Source organism: Oryctolagus cuniculus, chromosome 4, assembly GCF_051225735.1.
Source record: "Oryctolagus cuniculus isolate XC-2025 breed Fujian yellow rabbit chromosome 4, ASM5122573v1, whole genome shotgun sequence".
NCBI classification, from domain to species: Eukaryota; Metazoa; Chordata; class Mammalia; order Lagomorpha; family Leporidae; genus Oryctolagus; species Oryctolagus cuniculus.
This window is the reverse complement of record NC_142870.1, coordinates 10,966,300-10,990,332: the sequence shown is the minus strand read 5'-3', so window position 1 is coordinate 10,990,332 and position 24,033 is coordinate 10,966,300. Positions and strand designations below refer to the sequence as shown.

Genomic DNA, 24,033 nt, shown 5'->3' with positions numbered 1-24,033 from the left:
GACCGAGAGGGACTGGTGCTGTGGCGTAGCAGGTAAAGCCGCCGCTTGCAGTGCTGGCATCCCATGTGGGTGTTGGTTCAAGTCTCGGCTGCTCTGCTTCTGATCCAGCTCTCTGCTATGGCCTGGGAAAGCAGTAGAAGATGGCCCAAGTCCACATGGGAGACCCAGAGGAAGCTCCTGGCTCCTGGCTTCGGATCAGCACAGCTCCAGCCATTGTGGCCATCTGGGGAGTGAACCAGCGGATGGAAGACTTTCTCTCTCTCTCTCTCTCCCTCTCTCTCTGTCTCTGCTTCTGACTCTCTCTAACCCTGCCTTTCGAATAAATAAATAAATCTTTTTTTTTTTTTAAAAAAAGGCCTCAGTTTCCCTTACTTCTTATTCTAACCGAATCCTGCTTTGCACAGTGGATGAGTGCTTTGAAAGTACAAGGTGCAGTAAGCCTCAGGAGCCATAAATGATTGGAGAAATTCCACTTTGGGAGGCCCACTGAAAGAAACTTTACCAATGCAGAATAAGCCAATGCACAAAGATGCTCATCCAAGAATTAGTTACAAAAGTGCCAAGTAGACAAGTGTGAACTGAAACCTCAAACAGCAGGGGCAGACAACGCGGACAGAGGTGTTCCCTCAGGTAGACGCATTCCCTCGGGTGGCCCGTGCAGTTTGATATCACAGCTTGGAAGAAGAAGGTGGACATGCGAGGGAAACATGGAACACAAAATGACACTCTTGGATGGCTGGATTAAAATGATGGAAATAAAAACACACGTCCACAAGAAGTCTAGAAAGAGGTCTCTAACGTGCCAATGGTGGCTGAGATTGTGGGGCCATGGGCTTCTTCCGTGTCCTGCTCCCCAGATTTTCCTAACAAGGTTATATTGATCTAACAGAAGCCGCGTGTAATGAAAATGAGACCCTGTAAACCCTGAAGCCCAGTTTGACAGCTCCCTTCTGAAGCTATTCCTGCCCCGCCTGGCCCTGCCCTCCTCCCTCTGACTCCCTTCCTTCCCTTTGGCCTGGAAGGGTCCTGGATGCGGTCCAGAGTCTTTGGAGGCAGGACCTTCCCCTGGGAGCCTGAGCCCCTCCCTGAGGCGGGGCAGGGCTCTGGCCTGGATATTGACATTCAAGGTGTGCGAAAACAATCAGACAGGCTTGAAACTGCACGCACGGTGAACCAGAATCGACCAGAAAGCACTTAGGGCTCATTTCCCGCATTGTGGTCCCTATAGCAGCTGCGCAGATCTTAGTCCACGGATGCTGGCACTTGGCCCAGTGGTTACCAGGGGCCCTGAGTCTGAGCTCTGCCTCCACTTTCCAAACACAGCTTCCTGCTACGTGGACCTGGGGAGGCTGCCACCCAGGGGGAAGAGCTGGATTAAGCTGCTGCCTCTTGGCTTCAGCCTGGCCTGGCCCCAGCCTTGGTGAACCTCTGGGGAGTGGACCAATGGATAGCAACTCTCTGCCTCTCAAATAAATGAAAATAAAAGTAAAAACAAAAAACAAACAAACAAAAAAAACCGGGGCCGGCGCTGTGGCACAGCGGATTAACACCCTGGCCTGAAGCGCCGGCATCCCGTATGGGCGCTGGTTCTAGTCCTGGCTGCTCCTCTTCCAGTCCAGCTCTCTGCTGTGGCCCGGGAGTGCAGTGGAGGATGGCCCAAGTGCTTGGGCCCCTGCACCCCATGGGAGACCGGGAGGAAGCACCTGGCTCCTGGCTTCAGATTGGTGCAGCTCCGGCCAATGCGACCATCTGGGGAGTAAACCAGTGGATGGAAGACCTCTCTCTCTCTGTCTCTACCTCTCTCTGTAGCTCTGGCTTCCAAATAAATAAAAGAAATCTCTTTTTTAAAAAAAATCACACTTGGGCTCACAAAAGTGGGACTCCCTCCTGCGGTCAGGGCCCCAGTGGTGGTCAGACCAAGACCTGCGGAGCTGACCTGCTGAGCTCTCAGAGGCTCCTCAAACTTACCAGACCCTGAAGGTTAATTCTGTTTTTTAAAAATAGCATTTTTTATTTATTTGAAAGACAATGAGAGAGAGAGCGCTCTCCCATCTGCTCGTTCACTTCCCAAATGCCACCCACCCCCAACAGCCAGGGCTAGGCCAGGCTGAAGTCAGGACCTGGGAACACCCAAGTCTCCCATGTGGGTGGCAGGGACCAAGTACTTGAGCCATCACCTGCTGCTTCCTAGCATGCTCATTAGCAGGGAACTAAATTGTGAGCAGAGTTGGAACTCAGATCCAAATACCCTGATAGGGCAGGCAGATGTCCCAAGCAGCACTTTAATAACTGCACTGAGTGTCTACCCTGAAGGCCAATTCTTAGGGAGCCAGGCTCTTTTTTAGATGCTTTGCAGTAATTAACGTACTTCATCCCTACCACAGCCCTGGGGACCAGAGGTGCTATTTTCCTCATTTTCAGAAAGAAAGTGGATACAAAATTAAGTGGGGGGGCTCTCATGGCCTAACTGGGGTGAACTTGGGCTTGATTGCTAACATCACACTGTCAAGGAAGACACTATGTTGCCCCAAAGGAAACTCCCGATTTTCCGCTCCACTGATCTCCCTCCATGTCAGCAATCTCCATTCAATGACACTGAGCGGGAGTCACCAAGCCAGGTCACCAAGCCAGGCTGATTTTACCTCTTCAGGTTTTCTCTGATCTAATCTAGAAAATCAAATCAAGAGGTGGAGAGCAAGTTCAGAAAGCCCGTGTCTTTTTGTCCATCTCTTGGATGAGAATGCAGGCCCTTTACAAGCGAGGCGCCTCCTTACCTCCGTTTCCTGTCTCAGCCTCTTGCACAGTGGTGAGCCCGAGCAGATATTTCCTGGTTCTGGAATAATTGCATGTGTGTGTGAAGGTGTGTCTTTGCCCAAGGAACAATGGGTGTGTGTAGGGGCGGCAGGCAGCCTCCAGGGAGTGGGGGGTGTTTGGAATCAGGCACATGTGGATGTGACGTTTCCGCCTCTGGCCAGTTGGGTGAGTTGAGAACAAAATACCAGAAGTTTTTGAACTTCACTCCTCCTTTTTTTCTTATGAAGAGTAGGGATCATTCCTTCCATGTCCGCTGTGTGAGCATGGAAGGAGGCAGTGTGTGTGAGTGCCCGACTGCATAGGGCACAGGAGGCTCTCAGCCCTTCTGCTGCCCACCCCTCCTCTTGGGAAGGAGTTGGAAGTGGTTTATCAAACCTGACTCTCCGGGTCAAGGCCCAGTCGGCGGCAGGATGGTGTGACTGCGGGTCCAAGGAAACCAAATCAGAGCTCTCTGAAATCCCTCCGTTGAGGTGAGCTTTTCTTTCAGCTCCCCGCGTGCCATCGAGCCTTCGGGTGGAGTCGGGTTTCTCCAAATGTGGAGAGAGGGGGCTTTTAGGAGCAGGAGTCAGGCAGGGCTTGGCAGTCTGAAGCTGTTTCTCTTCTAAAGCACCAGGCATCCATAGCCTCTCTTTTACAATAACAACAGACATTTATTAATATTCACCATCTGGCAGGGAAGTTTTCTCCTGCTTTCTATTTACCGTGGACGGAATCCTCACCACAGCTGTATGCCTTAGGTATGATTACGTTACAGAAAAGGAAATCAAGGCACAGAGAAGTTCAGGTATTTGATCAGGATAACACAGACATTGGATGCAGGCCATCTGGTTGTGGCTCTGTGCTCTCAGCCACCACGTTCTACTGCTCCAAACAGCTGCCTTTGGTGAGATCTGCTCTGCCTACAATTCCCCAGGATGGCTCTTCTCTGGGATCCAAGGACAGCTCCTCACCACACGCTCATGGATTCAAATGGGTTCCAAGATGGATGTCACGGGAGATTCTCCTGCTGCAAAGATGGTAGTCACTGTCTACATTCAACTTGCACTCAGCACCTGACACTCACGCTATGGTCTAGGCATTTTCCATGGTTGGCATGGATGATCAGAGAGTGTGGAGAGATATGGGGAAGAGTGGGACCGTGTCAGACACCTCATGAGAGAGTAGAAACAAGAGATATGTAATCCCAAGAGAAAGAGGATTCCATCTAATTCCTCAGGAGGCCTGGCTACACACACTGTTCCTCGATTCTAAGATCTACTTTCAAACTCTTTGATAAACCCATGTGTTTTCTTTCCCAATGTAGTAATTACAAGATGATGGGTTAATGAGATAGACAAAAATATAGAAAGTGTTGCAGGTGGTGGTCAGTTAACCCTAATCTTATAGCAAAGAGATTAGTTGCAACCTGGAGTATGTATGTGTGTGGGTGAAATCATGAAAGTATTTATAGGGTCAACTTACCCCCTTAAAATGACAAAATGTTGACAGAACACATGATATAATGGACAAAAGCTCAGATGAGAAGGGTAGGCACAGGGATCCCCTCTTGATATAGTAGACCAGCTTCAACTCCATGATTCAGTTCTAGGATTCATGACTAGAAAATCATTTTGGTTGAACCAGTATCTAGCACCTGGTCTCTACTTTTCTACCCAGAACTTGAACCTTTGACTGAATCAGGGTCTTTAATAGTCCACCATGGAGTCTGTACAGAAGCAATGGTGAGGGGCCAGTGCTGTGATGCAGTAGGTAAACTTCCGCTGTGATGCTGGCAGCCCGTATGGGCACTGGTTCAAGACCCGGCTATTCCAGCTCCCTGCTAATGTACCTGAGAAAGCAGCAGAAGATGGCCCAAGTATTTGGGCTCTTGCACCCATGTGGGAGACCTGGTAGAAGCTTTGGGCTCCTGTCTTCAGCTTGGCCCAGCCCCAGCCATTGCAGTCATTTGGAGAATGAAACAGTGGATGGAAGACCTCTCTCTCTCTCTCTCTCTCTCTTTCTTTCTCTCTCTCTGTATCTCTCCATCTCTCCTCCCCTCTCTGTAACTCTTTCAAGTAAGTAAAAAATAAATCTTAAAAAAAAAAAAAAACCAGTGGTGAGCTAAATCAAAACTGCAGTGTTGCCACATTTTATTGATTTCAAGGTGCATATTTTACATTTTGGAAATTGGAAGTCCTTTACAATCAATGACATTTACAATTATATACGATGATGTTTCTTTTCCCTTAAAACATTAAAAACATTAGAACATTAAAATAATTAGAACATTAAGGGGCCGGTGCTGTGGTACAGTGGGTTAATGCCCTGGCCTGCAGTGCCACCATCCTATACAGACGCCAGTTCAAGTCCCGGCTGCTCCACTTCTGATCCAGCTCTCTGCTATGGCCTGGGAAAGCAGTGGAAGGTGGCCCAAGTTCTTGGGCCCCTGCACCCGTGTGAGAGATCCAGAAGAAGCTCCTGGCTTCTGGCTTCGGATTGGCACAGCTCCGATCATTGTGGCCAATTGGGGAATGAATCAGCAGATGGATGACCTCTCTCTCTCTCTCTCTCTGTAACTCTGACTTTCAAATAAATAAATAAATAAATCTTAAAAAATAATAAGAACATTAAAATAATGTTGCATATTATATCTTAGATTCAATGAAATACAGTCCTCTGCCGTGTGTCACAAAAGCATGTGTGAGAAACGTGAGCCCTACTGCAAGAGTGTTGGGAGGTGCGGACAAGTTGATTAGGCCATGAGAGCTCCATCTTCATTAATTCGGTTATTGAGGGAGTGGGTTTCTTTGAAAAGGCCAAGTGTAGCCTCTCTTGTGTGCTTTCTCTCTCTCAGTTCTCTCTCCCCCCTCTTTCCCTTCTGCCTTCTGCCATGGATGACACAGTAAAAAAGCCCTCACCAATGTTAGCCTTTTGGTCTTGACTTCCCAATCCCCAGAATTGCGAGAAATAAATTTCTGTTCAGTATACATTACCCCATCTGTGATATTCTGTAAATGGCAGCACAGAAAAAGAGTAAGATACACTCTTCTGGGGTTGGCACTGTGGTGCAACGGGTTAAAGCCCTGGCCTGCTGTGCTGGCATCTCATATGTGTGCCGGTTCGAGTCTTGGCTACTCCACTTCTGATCCAGCTCTCTGCTATGGCCTGGGAAAGCGGGGCAGATAGCTCCTGTCCTTGGGCCCCTGCACCCACATGGGAGACCCGGAAGAAACTCCTGGCTTCGGATCAGCTCAGCTCCAGCAGTTGCCGCCATTTGGAGAATAAACCAATGGATGGAAGACCCCTTCCCCCGCTTCTGCCTCTCTATAATTCTTTCAAGTAAATAAATAAAATCATAAAGATACACTCTTCTTGTGTGTAAGGCTAGGAATAAGTTTGTAATCATCATTGTAATCTATGTATTATTTAAAGAGCTTAAGGTATTAAAGAAAATGTAACATAAAAGGGGTCTTTGAAAAGTTTGTGAAAATATGTATTTTAAAGAAATTATGCATGGACTTCAGTTTTGGGGGTTGCCAAAATTATTATAATGTGTTTGAACAGGATCTAGTTTGAAGCACTAAGAAGAAGACATCAATTTAAAAGCCTCCATATCAGAGCAACATGAATTCTGCTAAAATTGAAGCAAGAATGAGCATCAGATTTATGGTGAAGCTTGGGCGGAATAACTGTGAAGGCACCGATGCTTTAGGAATAGCTTAGAATACAATGCCCCAGACAGATTAGCAGTTGACAAATTGAAACTCATTTTAAAAATGGATAAGACCATGTTGAAGATGAAGCCTGCAGCAGCAGCTTGTCCTCACTGATTTGTGAGGGGAAAATTCATCTTGCTGGTGTGCTGATTGAAGAGGACTGACCATTTACAGCAGAACCCACAGATCTCTCCATGGGTTCAGCTTAGAAAATCCTGACTCAATACTAAAAGTGGACCAAACTTTCTGCTCAGTGGGTGACAAAACTATTGTGCCCAGATCAGCACCAGACAAGGACAGAGGATTTAACGGAAATTTTAAACAAGATGGGTCAAGATCCTGAAGCATTTCTCCAAAGAATTATAAGAGGAGAAGAGACACGGCGTTGCCAGTATGATCCTGAAGATAAAGCACAATCAAAACAGTGGCTACCGAGAGGAGGCGTGGTTCAGCCACTGCAGAAGCAGAACAGTCACGGGCAGAAGTCACGGCCACAGCTTTTAGGGTGCTCCAGGCACTTTGTTGACTTTTGGGGGGCCAAAGAATGGTCAAATCTGTTTGTTATGAGAGTGTTTTGAAAACGTTTGCCAAAGCCTTAGTAGAAAATGCCTGGGAAATCCTCGTTAGAGGGTGGTTTCCACTGTGACAACGCTCATCCAAGGGCAGTGTTGTGAGAGTTCCACTGAGAAATCATTAGGCATACTCCTTACAGTCCTGACTTGGTTCTTCTGACTTCTTTTTGCCCTAATCTTAAATCTCTAAATTGCACCTGCTTTTCTTCAGTTAATAATGTAAAAATGACTGCATTGACATGGTTAAATGCCCAGGACTCTCAGCTAATTGGTTAGTATCACTTAGCTTATAAAAGTGTCTCAAACTTGATGAAGCTTATCTTGAGAAATCAAATTTATATATACATATATATTTTTTTCAAATATTTATTTTTTTATTTGAAAGAGTTACAGGGAGAGAGGGAGAGACAGAGACAGAGATACCTTCCATTGGTTGGTTCACTCCTTAGATGTCCTCAACAGGCAGGGCTGGGCCAGGCCAAAGCCAGGAGACAGGAGCTTCATCCGGGTTCCTCACATGTGTGGCAGAGTCCCAAATACTTAGGCAATCTTCTGCTGCTTTTCCCAGGCAGGGAGCTGGATCAGAAGTGGAGCAGCCAGAACACAAACCGGCACCCATAATGGATGTCAGCATCACAGGCAGTGACTTTACCCATTACACCACAAATGCCGGTTCCTATATTTTTAATTTTCATCATTTAATTCCATTTTTCCAAGAACTTGAAATTCCCTTGTATGAGAGAACCCGGCATTTTAGACTTGCAATTTGAATTTGAAATTTAAGAGTATATAATTAACTAAATTTATGGATAGTCTTTGAAAGTTGTATTATGAAGGTACAGTTTAGCCCTATGGCTCAAAGATGATAGCAATTTATTTTACTCTTTCTCACTAGTCCTGATCTGAAGGCCAATCATCTTTGCTGTTTGAGACTTTCAAAAGGATTGGTTCCCTCTCACCTTCAGCTCCCTGCTTGATGGTAGTTCACCATCACATCCAAGGGGAGTGGGGAAGAAGAGAGTCTGGGTATCTTTAAGGAGATGAGCTGGCTGTTGCACCCATTCCATTGGCCCAAACTTAGTCATGTGGTCAGAGCTATTTTCAGTGTAGCCTGGGGAATGCAGTTTGTGGTTGAATGGACCAGGTGTCCAGTCAAAACCCAGAAGTTTTGGCTAAAAGGAAGAAAAGAGGGAAATTAACACTAGAAAACAGTTGGCAGTTACTCATCGTGAATCTTAAGGAAACTTCATCCATGGATTTATTAAATTTATTAACTGTTTCAAGGTTTACAAAGAAAGTACCTGTCAGGTGTCTAAGTTTGCTATGTCAGGTGTTTTTGAAGCGCTTTAGAGAATATATTTTAATTTTAGATGCACTCAAAATGTTTTAGGAAATTGAATATTAAACATAAATAAGGCTAACTTGAGTCAATCCAACATTTATCAAAGATAAATGATTAATTAAAAAGTGATTAATTTTTATAGAGAGATTAGTAGACATTGAAAAGGATGAGACTTGTAAGTTAAACACAAAGGCTTATGAAAAACCTAGGTTTTCAAACATTATAACTTTAACAATGCAAGTATTAATCAGAACAAGTAACTCTAAGAAGTTCTCTGCATAGTGTGCTTAAGAGGCTTAGTCTGTTATGGGTTGCTATCCCCGGACACCTGAGACTGGGTGGTTCTGATGTAGGCAGATAGGATAAAGTTGATTGGGTTTGTGAGGTGGAAGACCATGCCTTCACCACGCCCCCTGTGTGACCTCATGCCCCTACCTGACTCCACCTATACGCCCAGCTGCCAATCAGGCTACACAGCCACTCCCCTTTGGAAGTGGATAAAAGGCATGTGGGCCCCTCCCTTTATTGCGCTTTGTTGCCCTTGCTGCCTGTGCCTTCAGGGCGCGTGGCCTTGGGCCGCCCACTCCCTGCTTCCCCGCCTGCATGCTTGCTGCCGGTGGCTCGGTGGCTTGCTTCTGGCCTGTTCTCTGCTTGGTGTGGACCCAGCTTAGCTTCTAGACTTCTCTTTCTCCCCCAGATAAAGCCCTCACTCTCCTACTCACTTCTCAAAACCTTAAAACTTACCATGTTGCCTGGTCTATTTAAGCTAGTATTCCGAAAACTTCTCTGAATACGTGGAAGTATATTAATAAGCGAGGTGGTAATAGTTCGTAGGAAACGGAAATTTGTTTTCTCACAGCTCTGAAGGCCGGGAAGCCCAAGGTGAAGGTGGTGTCTACTGATGGTGCCTGGAATACTGCAGCCCAGGAGGCAGGTGGAGGAGCGAGAGAAATGTACTTCCTCTTCCTTCTAGAATACCGAATTCTGCCAACAGCGAGGGGCTCTCATGGCCTAATCACTCTTTTTTTATATATATAAATGAATTGATTTATTATTTAAAATCAGGTGACAGAGAGACAGGGGAGAGAGAGAAAGAGTGATACAAAGAGAGAGATAAAGAGAGCTCTTTGATCTGCTGGTTCACTCCCCAAATGGTTGCGAGAGCCGTGGGCTGGACCAGGCTGAAATCAGGAGCCAGGAACCAGGAACTCTATCTGGGTCTCCCTCATGGGTGGCAGAGGCCCAAGCACATAGGTCATCTTCCTCTGCTTTCTCAGGCATAGTAACTGGGAGCTGGGCTGGAAGTGGAGCAGCAGGGACTTCAACTGGTGCTCTGGTAGGGGATGCTGGCGTCACGGGTGGCTGCTTACCGCACTGTGCTGCAATGCAGGCCTCCCTAAGCACTGCTAAAGACTCTGCATGTTTTATCACATTGGCAGCATCCGAATTTTGGAGGGCACCCATTCAAACCACAGCAGCGCCTTTGGATGGGTTTCTATTCTTGTGACCGGAAAAGCCAGAGGAAGCCACAGTTTCTCCTCTACCTCCGTTTTCCCACGTTTTTATCTCCACATAGTAGACCTCACAGCTGTGTTTCTGCATTTATGACAACCCTCACCACACAGGCACGGGTGGAGGAGATATCCATCGGGCTGCCTGTCTAGCCTCCCCTTTTCTGCAAAATATTTCTCCTGATTGACCCAAGGGTGGACCATTGAACCAAATCAGGCTAACCAGATGCTGGTTGAATGGGAGCCTCAGGTTATCTCTAGGGGGTTACGGGGATTGTCTGCAGCCTAAGGAGCTGAGAATATATGCTGTCTATTGTGCAGACTAGAGAACAGAGAAAAAGGGTCCTTTCAGATCAGAAGAATTAAGCTGATGGGTGGAGAAACAGAAACAACAGATGAAGAGCATTCTGGCTCTAGACAGTTCCAGAGACCCAATCCGATGCACGTTGCCGCGAGTCCTGGGAGACATCTGGTATACTTGCCATAATTCATCCCTCCCTTCCAAACACACTAGAGTCACTTTCTATTACTTGTAATTAGAAGCATTCTATCTAATATGCATGAAAATATATTAAACTCATTGTGTGAAGCAAACGTGCGGGGTTTGCTTTCAAGAGAAATAGCTGATTGGTTGTTTCCATTAGGTGGAAAATTCCAGTGCAGATCTGACCTTTAGGTCGTGTGCCCTGGTGAGTCCATGAAATCAAATCTACCTAAAATTCATCTCTTCCAGTCACTCTAGCCTTGCAAAATACCCAACATTGACTGAATATAAGAAAGTTACAGTTGATTAACTACTTGTAACTTGTGGAACATCTCATTATTCTTAATTGATGGAAAGTTACCCAAATTGCAATACGTGGTCTCTGGCAGAGACTGCTCTCCTACCAAAGCTATATTTTCCAGTTCCTCTTAAAGGTAAAGTCAAGCCATAAGAAGAACCATGTTCTCCAGGGTCGGTGCTGTGGCATAGCGGGTAAAGCCGCCGCCTGCAGTGCCTGCGTCCCATATGTGTGCTGGTTCGAGTCCCAGCTGCTTGACTTCCAGTCAAGCTCTGCTGTGGCCTGGGAAAGCAGTGGAAGATGGCCCAAGTCCTTGGGTCCCTGCACCTGCATAGGAGGCCCTGAGGAGGCTCCCGGATCCTGGGTTCAGGTCGGTGCAGCTCCGGCCATTGCCGCCAATTGGGGAGTGAACCAGTGGATGGAAGACTTCTCCCTCTCTCTCTCTCTCTCTGCCTCTCCTTCTCTCTGTGTGTAATTCTGCCTTTCAAATAAATAAATAAATATTTAAAAAAATAAAAGGACCAGGTTCTACGATAGGTGCAACTTCTGGGCTGCTTCCATCCAGGGAATAACCCAAGACCTTCCTTCTGTTTTCCCTTCCTGCTTCTGGGATGAGAACGGCCTCACTGAGCACAGGGAGAAGCCAGGTTCTATTGACAGCAACAAGACGGGGAGAGCCTGGGTCCCCAGTTCTGCTTACTTTCGGGCCTTCCCATGAGAGAGAAATAAGCCATCATCAGTCATTGCTTTTTTGACTTTTGTTTCGGTAGCTAAACTAGTACTTGAACTATAACATGGTCTTGTGTGGAAGAACAATAAAAAGGAATGGCTCTAGCCTAACACTAGACATTTTTTTAAAAGGTTTATTTATTTATTTGAAAGGCAGAGTTACAGAGAGGCAGAGGCAGAGGCAAAGAGAGAGAGAGGTCTTCCATCTGCTGGTTCACTCCCCAGATGGCCACAACAGCCGGAGCTGTGCCAATCCAAAGCCAGGAGACAGGAGCCTCCTCCTGGTCTCTCTCCTATGCGGGTGCAGGGGCTCAAGACCTTGGGCCATCTTCCACTGCTTTCCCAGGCCATAGCAGAGAGCTGGATTGGAAGTGGAGCAGTCGAGACTCTAACCTGCTCCCATATGGATTGCAGGCTCTACGGGTGGCGGCTTTAGCGTCTATGCCACAGTGCTGTTCCCAATACTAGACTTTAAATGGACGAGATTTGCTCATTCAAAATTTATTTGTTGAATCACAAAGATCTGAATGCACATGGCCGAGCAACCTCAGAAAGAACATCCAGGCTGATGAAGCAAATCAGCCCGTGTAAGATGAGCAGTGCCCAAGGGAACCTGGGACATTTAACCTAGGGAAGAGGGGGCTCAGGGTAGGCCAGAAAGCTGTGTGCAGCCGCAGGAGGCGCTCATGTTGAAGAGGGAATAGGCTTGTCCCACATGTCCCCCGGAGACTGGCCAATAGGCTATGAAGGGAAGGAAAGCACTGAGAGAGAATTCTGCCAGTCAGGCTTCCTGGTTGCAAGCAACAGAAACAGACTCTGTCTTAAGCAAAAAGGAAGTGTATTGCGACAACATCTGGAGGAATCTGAGAGTTGACCGGAGCCCCGGGGACTGGCCAGGCGCTAAAAGCACTTTTGGGATTGGAAGGATTTGGGCCAGGAAGCCCGGCCATAGTCATGGAGCAGAAAGGTCAGGTCAACGTGATTAATGACCTCCAGCTGCTCCTGGTGTCCCTGGGGGGCTCACACAGGATGTAATCATTGTCTTCCCTTCTTGGGCCGAACGTGGGGTGGTGTAGGCTAATGTGGCTCTGTTGACTCTGGCATGAAAGCCAGGCATCTCCACAGGAACTGGGATGTCTCAGACACGTAGCCTGTGCCACCCTCAAAGATGCTGCCTGTGGCCAGTGTCCCAGGATAGGGAGGGACTTGTCAATTCGAGGCCATCACCTCCTCTCCACCTTCACTCTACTGAATGATTCCAATGTGAAGAGTTCACCACCTCCGAAGTTCTTCTTCTTGTTAAAATGGATCAAAGCTGGAGAGTTTGGACTTTCTGGCTGGTGCCACTTCTGTGCATCCGGGTCCCAGGATTCTCCTACAGAACGCCCTCCTCTTGTCAAATCTGCATATTCAACATCACCATCCTCAGACCCCATCAAAACATTGTGTGCTCATCTTCCCTCCTCCTGTCCAAATGTTTCCATTCTTCACATTCCAGCCCAAATCCCACATCATCTCTGAAACATTCTCAAACCATCCCAGCCCAGAGTAATCTCTCTATGGAAAATGTTTGCCCCTACTCTTTTTTTAAAAAAAGATTTATTTATTTATTTATTTATTTAAAAGGGAGAGTTACAGAGAGGCAGAGGCAGAGAGAGAGAGAGGTCTTCCATCTGCTGGTTCACTCCCCAAATGACTGCAATGGCCAGAGCTGTGCTGATCTGAAGCCAGGAGCCAGGAGCTTCCTTCAGGTCTCCCACGAGGGTGCAGGGGCCCAAGCACTTTGGCCATCTTGTACTGCTTTCCCAGGCCACAGTAGAGAGCTGGATCGGAAGTGGAGCAGCCGGACTTGAACCGGCTTCTGTATGGGATGGTGGCACTGCAGGCAGTGGCTTTACCCGCTACCCCGCAGCGCCAGCCCTGCCCCTATTCTTTGTGAAGAAGATAATTGCTATATTTTTATATGCTTTCCATTTTTTAGAATTGATACATAAATCTTATTTGATAATTTATCTTTAAGCACACTTCAATCTTCTTGTTACCTTGACTATAGTTTCTCAAGGACCTGGACAATTTCTTTTTTTTTTTTTTTAAGATTTATTTATTTATTTGAGAGATGGAGTTACAGAGAGAGAGAGAGAGAATGAGATAGAGACAGAGGTCTTTCTTCCACTGGTTCACTCCCCAGATGGCTGCAACAGCCAGAGCTGAGCCCATCTGAAGCCAGGAGCTTCTTCTGGTCTTCCACATGGATACAGGAGCCCAAGCACTTGGGCTATCTTCCACTGCTTTCCCAGGTCATCAGCAGGGAGCTGGATTGGAAGTGGAGCAGCCAGGACTCAACTCACGGCCATATGAGATGCTGGCACCTCAGGTGGATGCTTAACCTATTAGGCCACAGTGCTGGCCCCCTGGACAATTTCACATACATCTTTGTATCTCCTGTAGAACGTAACAAAATTCTTTCCATATAGACTCTTGCTTTTGCTTAATTGATTTGAATACCAGAGGTGGGTATGTTCTTGACCCCTTATGCAGGAATTTGGGGAAGGGGAAATGAGGGAGATGACGCTAGAGGTGTATCAGAGAGTGATCTGAAATGACTTTTTGTGTAGGTGTCGAAGAGAATGGGTTAAGCCGCTGTTTGGGGGACCTGCACTCCATCCTAGAGGGCTGGTTCAAGTCCTGGTTATTCTGTTTATGATCTAGCTTCCTGCAAATGCAATCTGGCAGGCCACAGATGATGGCTCATATACTTGGGCTCCCGCCACTATGTGGAAGACTCAGACTGAGTTCCAGGCTCCTGGCTTTGGCTTGGTCCAGCCTCGGCTCTTGTGGGCATTTGGGGAGTGAACAAGCAGATGGAAGATCTCTCTCTCTCTCTCTTTCTCTCTCTCTCTTGTTCTTTCAAGTAGAAGTAGATGAAAATAAGTAAATAATGGTAAAAAAGGCTTTCCTTACAGTGTAATAATGATATGAATGACTTAATAGTTTTACAGCCTAAGATATAACCCATATACAATAAATTATATAGAATATGCACTTTGATGATTTTTGACATATGCATATATCCACTGCGCTTCTCTTCTCAGAACGAATCCACCTCAACACGTTGCCTTAATCAAGATAATAAATATATATCCATCAGGCCCAAAATTTTGCTATCTCTGCTTCATGCCAACCCATCAAGCAACTATTGATTTGTTTTATGTCACTATAAGTTTGCATTTTCTAGAATTTTATATAAATAAAATCATTCCATTGTATTCCTTTTTTGTCTGCTTCTTTTTACCCAGCAAATTGAGATTCATCCACGTTGTTGAATCTATAAATAGTCAATCCTTTTTACTGCCAAACAGTATTCCACTGTATGGGTATGCCACAATTTGTTCAGCCATTCGCCTAGTGATACTCATGTGTGTTGCTCCCAGTTTGTGACTATTACAAAGGAAGTTGCTATGATCATTTGTGTACAAGTTTTTGGTTTATCTTAGGTAAATACCTGGGAGCAAAAGAGCTATAGATAGGGCAGATCTACCTGCAACATTGTAAGAAATTGCCAAAGTGGACAAACCCTGTTAAGTGCCCGCGGGCAGAGTCCGAATGTTCCAGAAGTCCCATCTTCCACCAGCACCTGACTTCTGAAGCTAGTTCATTTTAGCCTTCTAGTAGACATGCAGTGGTATCTCATCTAATTTGCACATTCTTAAAAGCTACTGATGCCGGGCATCTTCTCGTATGCTTCTCTGCCTCCTGTAGATGCCTTATTGTGTTATCTTCTTGGATGAAGTGTCTTGAGATCATTTGCCCACTTTAAAATTGGATTGTTTTCTTATTACTGAGTTTTGAGCTTGTCTGTATGTTCTGGACATCCATTCTTCGTCAGAGGAGTTCTTGGTGTGATAGAAATGAGCCCAGAGTTGGAACTTCGTTGTGCTCAGTCAGTACCTAGCCCCAGCCCTCATGAAGCCGTGGGTCAAGGGGACAGCTGTGGGGAATCTGAGCAACTTCCTTCCACCTCCGCTGTATGCATGCAACATGGTATGATTCCTGAAGACCGGACAAAGCACAGGTGCTAAAGCAACACAGAAGGGGTGTCTGGGGCAGTCTTTTGGTGCAAGAGTAGGCATTTATTGTGGGCCAATGGCCACAACTCACCTAAGCAGAGACTAAGAGTTAGCAAAATTACATACTGTGCTGATGGAAGTGCAAACTGGTACCACCACTTTGGACAGCCATTTGGCATTATCTAGAAAAGTTGAAGCTTCGCATATGAAGGAAAGTAACATTCCATTCCTAGGTGCAGGCCTTGCAGTCACCCTTGCACATGTACATATGAGGGTACTTGAAAAGTCCCTGGGAAGATAATTAAAAGATAAATTAATTTTGGTGCAAAGGTTTTGAAAACTATGCACATGAGAAGTCTTCAAAATGTTCATAGAGATGTGTATCACAGTGGGCAGGCATTTGGCACAGCAATTACTCCATATTGGAGTGCCTGGCTAAAGTCTCGGTTCTTTTATTTCAAGTCCAATTTCCTGATAAAGCATACCCTGCAAAGTAGCAGGTGATGGCTCATGTACTTAGGTCCTTGCCATCCATGTGGGACACCTGGACAGAGCTCTACGCTCCTGGCTTTGACCTGGCCTAGCCCTGGATGTAGGGCATTTGGGGGAGTGAACCAATGCATAGAAGATCCCTTTCTCTGTTTCTCTCTTTTTCTCTGCCTTTCAAATGAATAAAAAATTTAGAAAATTTTTCAAAAATATATACTATGACAAAACTAAGTATTGATTTCAATATTTTTGCACCAAACTTTATCTTTTAATCCTATTCTCCATAAAATGTTTGAAGTACCATCAAATTTCCATGAGTCTATCTGGACAAGAATGTTCCCACCAATATTACTTGCAATAGTTCAACAGAAGCATCCCAAATCTAAGAACATAGAATGCACAGTGGTTTAGTTGCACAATGGGATGGTAACAACCATGAAAATAAATTCAGCTATAGCTACAATCAATAACTTGCAAGAAGCTCATGATGTTGGGAGGGAAAAGAAAAATGCTCACAGAACACTCAGTATAAGGCATTGCTTAGGAATGCATACAGAAATGGTGAGACTATAAGGAAAGCAAGGACGGGGGTAAGGGAGGGACATGCTTATACAGAAGGGATACTGGGATGTTGACTATGCAGTTATTCTTTAAAATTGCCATATGTGTTTTATGCAATTTCTGTTTATGTGATACATCTCATGATAAGGCAGAAAAGCAGAAGCTAGGAATAGGCTAGGTGAAGGGAGAGGTGTGTTCCAGGCCGAGGGGCACAGGCTAGGTGGGAAAGTGTGCAGAGCTCTGGGACATGCAAACACGAAGGGACCGCATGGTGAGGGTGAGGCAGACAGATGGCCCCTACTGAAGAAAGGGCCTTGTAGACCCCAGCGGTACTTTGAGTGCAGAGGCGAAGCCAGAGAAGTGTCTAAAATGCAGAGAGACTGAGACAGATCTGAATTTTCGGAGCCTTTGGCTACAGCACGGAGGATGTACTGCATGGTAACCAGCTGTGCGGCGGCAGTGTTGGAGATGAGCGGGTTCTGGGTCTTCACCTGTTGGCACTGCCTGTGGCACTTACTCAGGGCTTGGTCTGAATCCAAACAGAGCCACGGGCCTGCAGCAGCCGGGGAGTTTCATTAGCAGCACTTCCAAAGCCTGCGGCCGAGCCTCCTCACCTTCAGCCCAATGGCCCTACTGTGCCGCTGGTTGTGGATGCACAGCCCTGGCTCATGTTGCATGCAGGGACGTGGCACTACCTAATCGTTGAATCATCAGTAACAGGAGATTCTCCTCTCTGGCTACTCCCTAATGTCAATCAAGCAAACATATGATTGAGGAGCAGGTGTCAATCTTCCTCCCAGAGGCCAGCTCATTTAGATTCTGAACATTTTGGAATAAAGGAGAAAAGAAAAACAAAAAAGGACCCGAAGATTTGTGGATAATCAACCCCTGAAGAAAGTTAACTCTTTGCAGAAATTGTTTAAGAACAGTAATAGTAATGATGCTTTATTTACAGAAGGGCTTGTTCTGTTTGTAATAATGTCATAGGGGAGCAATGGCCTGACACTCTCTGAGTTTTCTGAGTGATGCAGGCTTCCTTATGTAGGGAGCTAAATTCCCACGTTATTTTCGGCATATTCACCTAAGATCAAAGTAAACCTTGGCTGAATGTCCACGATGATTTACTGTGGGAGGTTCTGTCTGATAGCTTCCAATTATCTCGTAATTTTAATTGTGCCTATGGTATTTTTTTTTTTTTGTCACCATAGATGGCCGCTGCTATTGTTCCTATTATGTTTGGAACAACACACACTCTATAGCCCTCAAACATTATGTTCTGACTTGACACATCCTGAGCTATAAAACGTTCCTCATTGCGTTTGAGGCGTTTGGTTTATTACCAGCTATCTTCTCCGCGGCAAACGGCCATTTGCTTCTCGCATGTTCTCTGCTGGAATCTCTTCTGCCTCCCACACACCCATCGGTCGTCTTCTCCAGTACGAGGAAAAATCCGAAGAAGTTCAGATCAAAGGGGCAATGCTGGTTCCTCAAGGCACACTTGGCCTTGAGCTTTCCTGTGCTGCCTCACCATTGCTGTAATCTAGTGTTTATGGGCCTTGCGCCTTTGAGTCAACCTCTGCTCAGCCCTATCTGGTTACAAGAGGGAATTCTCCTCTGGTCGGATCAGGGCAGCCGCCGCAGCAGCAGCAACAGGGCCTGCTCTTGCCGTGGTTCTCCCATGTGGACCTTAACACCAGGAAGTGTTGACTGGTGCTGTCATGGCAGCCAGCCACCAACACTCCGCCTGTGCGGCTACCCCTGTCCCCTGAGCCCCCGTTGGAGCCATAAAAGACATCACTTTAGCTCTTCAGATTATAATCTTACTGTGGCGATTAATGAAGATGCACCATCCAGTGAAGGAATACGCAGGAACCGAGGCGAGGAATCAGCAAATGGGAGAGTGGCCAGAGAAAAGGCGAGCTGGTGCCCCACGTTTCTGGAGATGAAACCCCCAGCGCCAGAGCTGACACCTGCCCCAGGCTTCACCCCATCTGCCGCTTGCTCCCCGCCTCCCCCAGCGCCCACCCCTCTCTGGCCAGCTCCTCGCTGCGCCCTGCGCGCACGCCCCCGGTGCCCCGCGCCCCAGCTGCCCGGCGCGGGGGTCCTCCCGCGGGCTTTTGTTCGGCGCCCCGCCCAGGAAGCCCCGCCCCCCGGAGCCCCCCGCGGACGCCGCCCGCTCGCTCTGCCTGCAGCCCCCTCCCGCTGCGGCCTTTGTTCCCGTTCCTGGAGCCTGGAGCCTGCCACGTGGTCTGCCTGGGGGTTGCGTGTGTGCAGATAACCTCCGACTTTACGGACACGTTACGTGCAGGGCCCCAGGGCGCCCGCGATGGGCTGCTGGGGACACTTTTCCAATGCCTGTTAGAAGCAAGGCGACATGCGGGAAGTATGTTGGCTTTCTAAAGCCCCAGAGATCTTAGAAATATATCAGGTGTCCCTTTCCTAAATAAGGTATTGCAACAAGAAGCAGGTCTCCCACAAACATCTCACAGTTAGCTTTTTGCAGGCCAGGGTGAGGCAGGAGAGAAAATACGGTAACCTGACATTTAAGCCACCTTCCCTGCAACCTCTCCCCACCCCCACCCCCAAATTTTACTGGGTTGATCAAAAATGTAAAGAAATTAGGAAATTGGTGGATTGAAAGAGAAAACATTTAAACCACTCCCAAATGCCCGCCCTAGGAGATAACCAGACTTAGCAGTATTTCATTCTGCAAGACACACACGGGCAGCAACAGAGGCAAGTGAATTAGACAGGTAGCAATTCTAGATGGTTCAGACAGTAGACTGAGACGGAAAGTAAGTATTGAAGGCAACTGGCCAAGGCCCCAGGATCTGGAAGGGTGGGCAAGGGCATGCATTCGGGTTTAGGAAGCAGCTTAAGGCTCCGTGCAGAGCAGTTAAGACACCCAAGTTTGCCCCACTGTGACTCGGGAGTGGGCCAATGACAGGAACACAGACCCTGCAGCCGGGCCTGGGACCTGGGTTTTACAGGAGAAGATCATGGAGCTGTCAGGTGTGGGGCAATCCCAGGTCTTAGTGAAGAGACACTTGTAAGGCTGAATGCACTTAGCCATGAGGAGAGACTCCCTGGGGTCCCAGAAAGGGTGACAGACTGGTGAGGTGAGCCCTGACAGCCTAAATCCTGTCCGTGCTCTCCTGTGGGGTTACCTTCTCCTTAACTGCAAACACATTTCTCCATGTCCAAGGGGTGTGCTGAGAGTCCCAGCGCTCCAGGAGCTTAGGATGGTTTGTGTTTGTCTGACTTCTTCCTAAGGATACTTGAATGCAGGACTTTTGTAGGCACTGTGGACTCAATCAGTTAGCAACAGTAACCCTGGGTTCATAGCACAGCCATGGACAGGAAGACAAATACAGTAAACAAAGTTTTTTTTTTTTTTTTCCTTTCTTCCTTCCTCGCTTCCTTCCTTCTTCTCTGAGTTGTGCCAGCCCAGGGCTGCATGATGTGGGATAAATAATTTACCTTGTTTCCTTATCAGATTCCTTATCAGCAGACAGGGAGACCTCTTGTTTTATACACTTTCCACTGCCCACCTGTGTGGTTGTTATGGTAGACTGGGATCCTGGCAGGAGACATCAGATTCCACTGCAATTGAGTGACAGGAACTCAGGTTGTGTGCTCAGGCTGTCTGCCTTAAATCCTAGCGGCTGGGACTCCGCCTTGCTTTGCAAAACAGCCATATCTAAGGGCAGGAAGGGAGAGAGGGAAACCCCAAGAGTGCAGGGACACGACAGCCAAGAATAAGGCCCACGGGACTGCAGAGAGACTCCTGACATCCAGGTCTCCCATGTGGGTGCAGGGACCCAAGGACTTGGGCCATCTTCTGCGGCTTTCCCAGGCCACTAGCAAGGAGTTGGATTGGAAGTGGAGCAGCTGGGACTCGAGCCGGTGCCCATATGGGATGCCGGCACCACAGGCGGATGCTTAACCTCCTACACCGCAGTGGTGACCCCAGGGCTTTTCTTTTTAAGCAAGATCTATATGAGGGTAGTGCCAAATGTCCCTGTAAAAATGGAATTAAAAGATAAGTTTATCTTGGCCTGAAGAACCTTTCTTTGAAATCCAGGTAGTTGTTCCATAATAAACATATTTCATGATCATTGTGAAGACCTTTTGAGTGCATAGATTTTTTTTTGCACCCCAATAAATTGGTCTTATCATCCTATTTCCCACAGACTTTTGGCAAAACCCTTGCGTTGGTGCTTGAGGGTTGAAGGAAGAATCCTTGCAAAGGGAGAGTTTGACTGCTTCGGTGAGGACCAAGTGTGTGGGAGCCTGGAGCTGCAGATGGGAGGGGCTGGTGGTGTTTGGAGGGTGCTGCTCGCTCCCTCTGCGTGGGCTGCTCAACACGGAGACGTTATGGAGCTCCCAGGGGGTGTGGTCAAAGTTAGGAAAGTCTACCAAGGTTGGTTTTCCCCACGTGTAAACTGGGGGCAGTGATAGTACCTATCTCCATGGTGAGGGCTGCAACCAAGCCCTTACCGCTCTGTTCCCAGCTCATAGTGGATGCTCTAAACGTCAGAGTCAGTAATAAAAATAACGGCTACCTTTGAAAATTAATGATGGGACGCTCAAGGTCAAGTCTCATTATATGGCAATAAAAAAGGAAGGTAAAGGGATGACCCAGGGTGTATCCTCAGGTTACTTTTTAAAATTGGACTGGATTTCAATTTCTGTTCTTATTCTTCTTTCCTATCCTCCCTCAAAAGACGTTCTTCAAAATTGATTAAAGCCTCTGGTTAGTCACATCTTAAATATCTACCATATTAAGAATTCTCGGAGAACCGAAGAGTCATTTTTGTAATGGATGCATTAAATACTGCAGTATTACTTTATAATCCTATAGACTATTTTTGTATAAAGGTAAGAACGTTTTGATGAAGTTAAGTTTGGAGTTATAGCAGGAAGACACTGAGTTTGCAGCAATACTCTGTGATTTTAAGAATGAGAAAAAATTCTTAAATGAAGCTACAGGTATTCTGCCACTATGCTTTAGAAAAAAAGGGTTGAAGGGGAAAGTGTTGAGATGGTAGCCCTCCTTCAGAATGAGCTTGTGGGTGGCCATCAGCTTGGGTGGGTTTGGGGTGCTGACTCTGCATTATGCAGTCAGGCTACTTTCCTTACACCACCTGGAGGTAAGGGAGCCGCAGATCCTCACATGTCCCAGGGTTTGGGAGAAACAGCGGAGCTTCCAAGAGGGGATGCTCCAGGTTGCGCTCAGCTGCTCGTTTGCCTTGGTCCTTGGCTTGGCATATTCTTGTGGAGGTCCTGCGGTCCCAACTGGATCACGTAATGGACAACGGGAAGCAGAGCTGAAGTGGGGGCCCCTCCTAGACAATCTGTGACTCCCTCCTGAAGTCCAGGAATGCCTTCCTGCCCCTTCTGTCCTCACTCCCGCCCTCCCTTGATTGTATTGTCACTGCTTTTTATAAAAACATATTTTCCAGATTTATTTATTGAAAGAGATGGAGCAATAGGGACACACACACGGACATGCACACACACACACACACACACACACACACGGAGTGGGGGGGGGGGAATCTTCCACCTGCTGGTTCATCCCCAAATGACTGCAAAGGCCAGCATCGGGCTAGGTGGAAGCCAGGAACCGGAGACTCCATCCAGGTCTCCCACGTGGGTTGCAGGGCCGCAAACAATTGGGCCATCTGCTGCTGCTTTCCCAGGCACGTTAGCAGGGGGCTGGATCAGAAGTGGAGCAGCCAGGACTCAAACGGGCACCTGTCTGGGATGCCAGAGTCAGAGGTGGCGGCTTATCTCGACGCACCAGGACACGGGCCCCTTGCTACTCCTTTAGGGGAAGTTGGCAGTGCCCAGGTGGATTCATGACTGCAGTCTCGCTTTAGAAGAACACAGGGACAGGCGTGGAAATAGTAAAAGACCCAGACATCAGAGAAGCGTGTGTTCCAAGCACCCTCCTTGCTTTTGTGGAGTAAGGGGGTGGATGTGAGATGGTCAAGTCTCTGGGTGACAAAGGGACCCTCTGTTCTTGGTTTACAGAGAGCACACGGTTAATCCACCACCGCACCACACACCAGCCCCTTTGCTCCGGGTGGCCACAGGTGTAGCGTGGTGGCTGCATATCTCATCTCTCTTAGTAACCACCTTCGCCTACCTGGAACTTCCTAAGCCCTACAGTGGGGTCAGTAGCGCCTGCCTCATTGCACTGCCCAGAGAATTTTCCAGGACACAGCTCACACACTTAGTAGGTGCTCCGTGAACTTCAGCCATCTCACTGCCAGACCCTTCTAAACCGGCCCAGGGCCAAGGCCAGCAGTTGCAAGGGTCTTCGTCTATGCGGGGCGCAGCGCGACAAAATCGCATTGGGCACCGCTGGAGGCCACGGCGAGGGAGGGGCCCGGGGTCCGGAGGGATGCAGGGCCTCCCGGGGCTCGGCGCATCCTTTTTAATGCACGCCGAGCACACGCGGAAAGAATACTGGCGAGCGTCCCGGCGTCAGCTCGCCCCCGGCAACCGCACGCGGCGCCCCCGCGCTCCGGGGCGGAGGTGCGGCAAGCGCCTCACGGGCACCGCGTCCCCCGTCTCCCCGCAGGCGCAGCCCGCCCAAGGTCGCGCGGCCCCCGAGGGGTGCAGCCGCACGGAACCCGCGCGCGGGGGACCCACGGCGGGCGCCTCGCGCACCCTCGCCGGGGAAGGGGCCTCGGGGCGCCGCGGGCCGGGAGAGCCCGGGGGGGTCCCGCTGAGGAACCCCCCCCTCTCCTCGGTGCGCTGCCTCTCGCCGGGAATCGGCGGGCGAGGGGCGCGCGCGCGCGCTCACACACACCACACACACACACACACACGCACGCGGACGAGACCGCACCGCGGCGCACGCGCACTCGCGCCCGCCGCCCAGGATGAGACGGAAGCGATGGAAAGTTCCACCCGGTTCGCGAGCCGTAGGTAGCACGCGCGGCGGCGGCGGAGGCAGGGCGCGCCCAGGGGGGGACCCCAGCGGCCTCTGCGGGCCGCTCACGGTCGTGGGCCCGACTCTGGGCCCGAGTGGGTGCCGGCCACGGGCCGCGGGCCGCAGGCCAGGGACCCCGGCGCGGGCGGCGCCCCGGGGACCGCGGCTGCGGCGGCGACGCAGCCGGCGGGAGGGGGCGGGGCGGCCGCGCGAGCGCGCGGGGGCGGGGCGCGCCGAGGGGCGGGGCGTGCGGTCTGCGCAGCTGCCAGCGCCTTTAAGCCCGGGCTCGCGCGGCCGGAGAGCGCTTTCGCCGCCCGGGAGCTGTCCGGCCCAGAAGCCCTCAGGACCCCCCCACCCCGCCCCGGCCGGCGCGGGTCCAGCCGTTCCCCGCCCCTCCGCGTCCAGGGAGCCGGCTCGGGTCGAGCCGCGCGCCGAGCGTTCGGGCAATGCCCCGCTACGAGCTGGCTTTGATCCTGAAAGCCATGCAGCGGGTAAGTGACCTTCCCTCCGAAGCGCGTGTTCCCG

At 48.8% G+C, this 24,033-nt stretch overlaps 2 protein-coding genes and 1 pseudogene across 5 annotated transcripts in view; all 3 read left to right on the top strand.

Annotated features, from left to right (window-relative positions):
* The window catches only part of LOC149126906 (developmentally-regulated GTP-binding protein 1 pseudogene), a 29,056-nt pseudogene extending 5,751 nt beyond the window's left edge, over positions 1-23,305 (top strand).
* Positions 23,306-23,379: 74 nt separating this feature from the next.
* Positions 23,380-24,033, top strand: part of MRPS6 (mitochondrial ribosomal protein S6) — a 66,683-nt gene continuing 66,029 nt past the window's right edge. The window contains exon 1 of one of the 3 annotated variants that reach the window (XM_070071862.2): positions 23,380-23,500. In XM_070071862.2, the coding sequence (XP_069927963.1) occupies positions 23,459-23,500 (42 nt within the window). In that variant the 5' untranslated portion in view covers positions 23,380-23,458. Of the gene's footprint in view, positions 23,505-23,811; positions 24,000-24,033 lie in introns of those variants that run through there. The other 2 variants (XM_089331479.1, XM_070071861.2) reach the window with 2 other exon arrangements.
* SLC5A3 (solute carrier family 5 member 3) overlaps positions 23,812-24,033 on the top strand; it is a 33,396-nt gene continuing 33,174 nt past the window's right edge. For both annotated transcript variants that reach the window (XM_051833547.3, XM_089330328.1), the window contains exon 1: positions 23,812-23,999. The gene's annotated coding sequence lies outside the window, so the exon portion shown is untranslated. The remainder of the gene's footprint in view (positions 24,000-24,033) is intronic.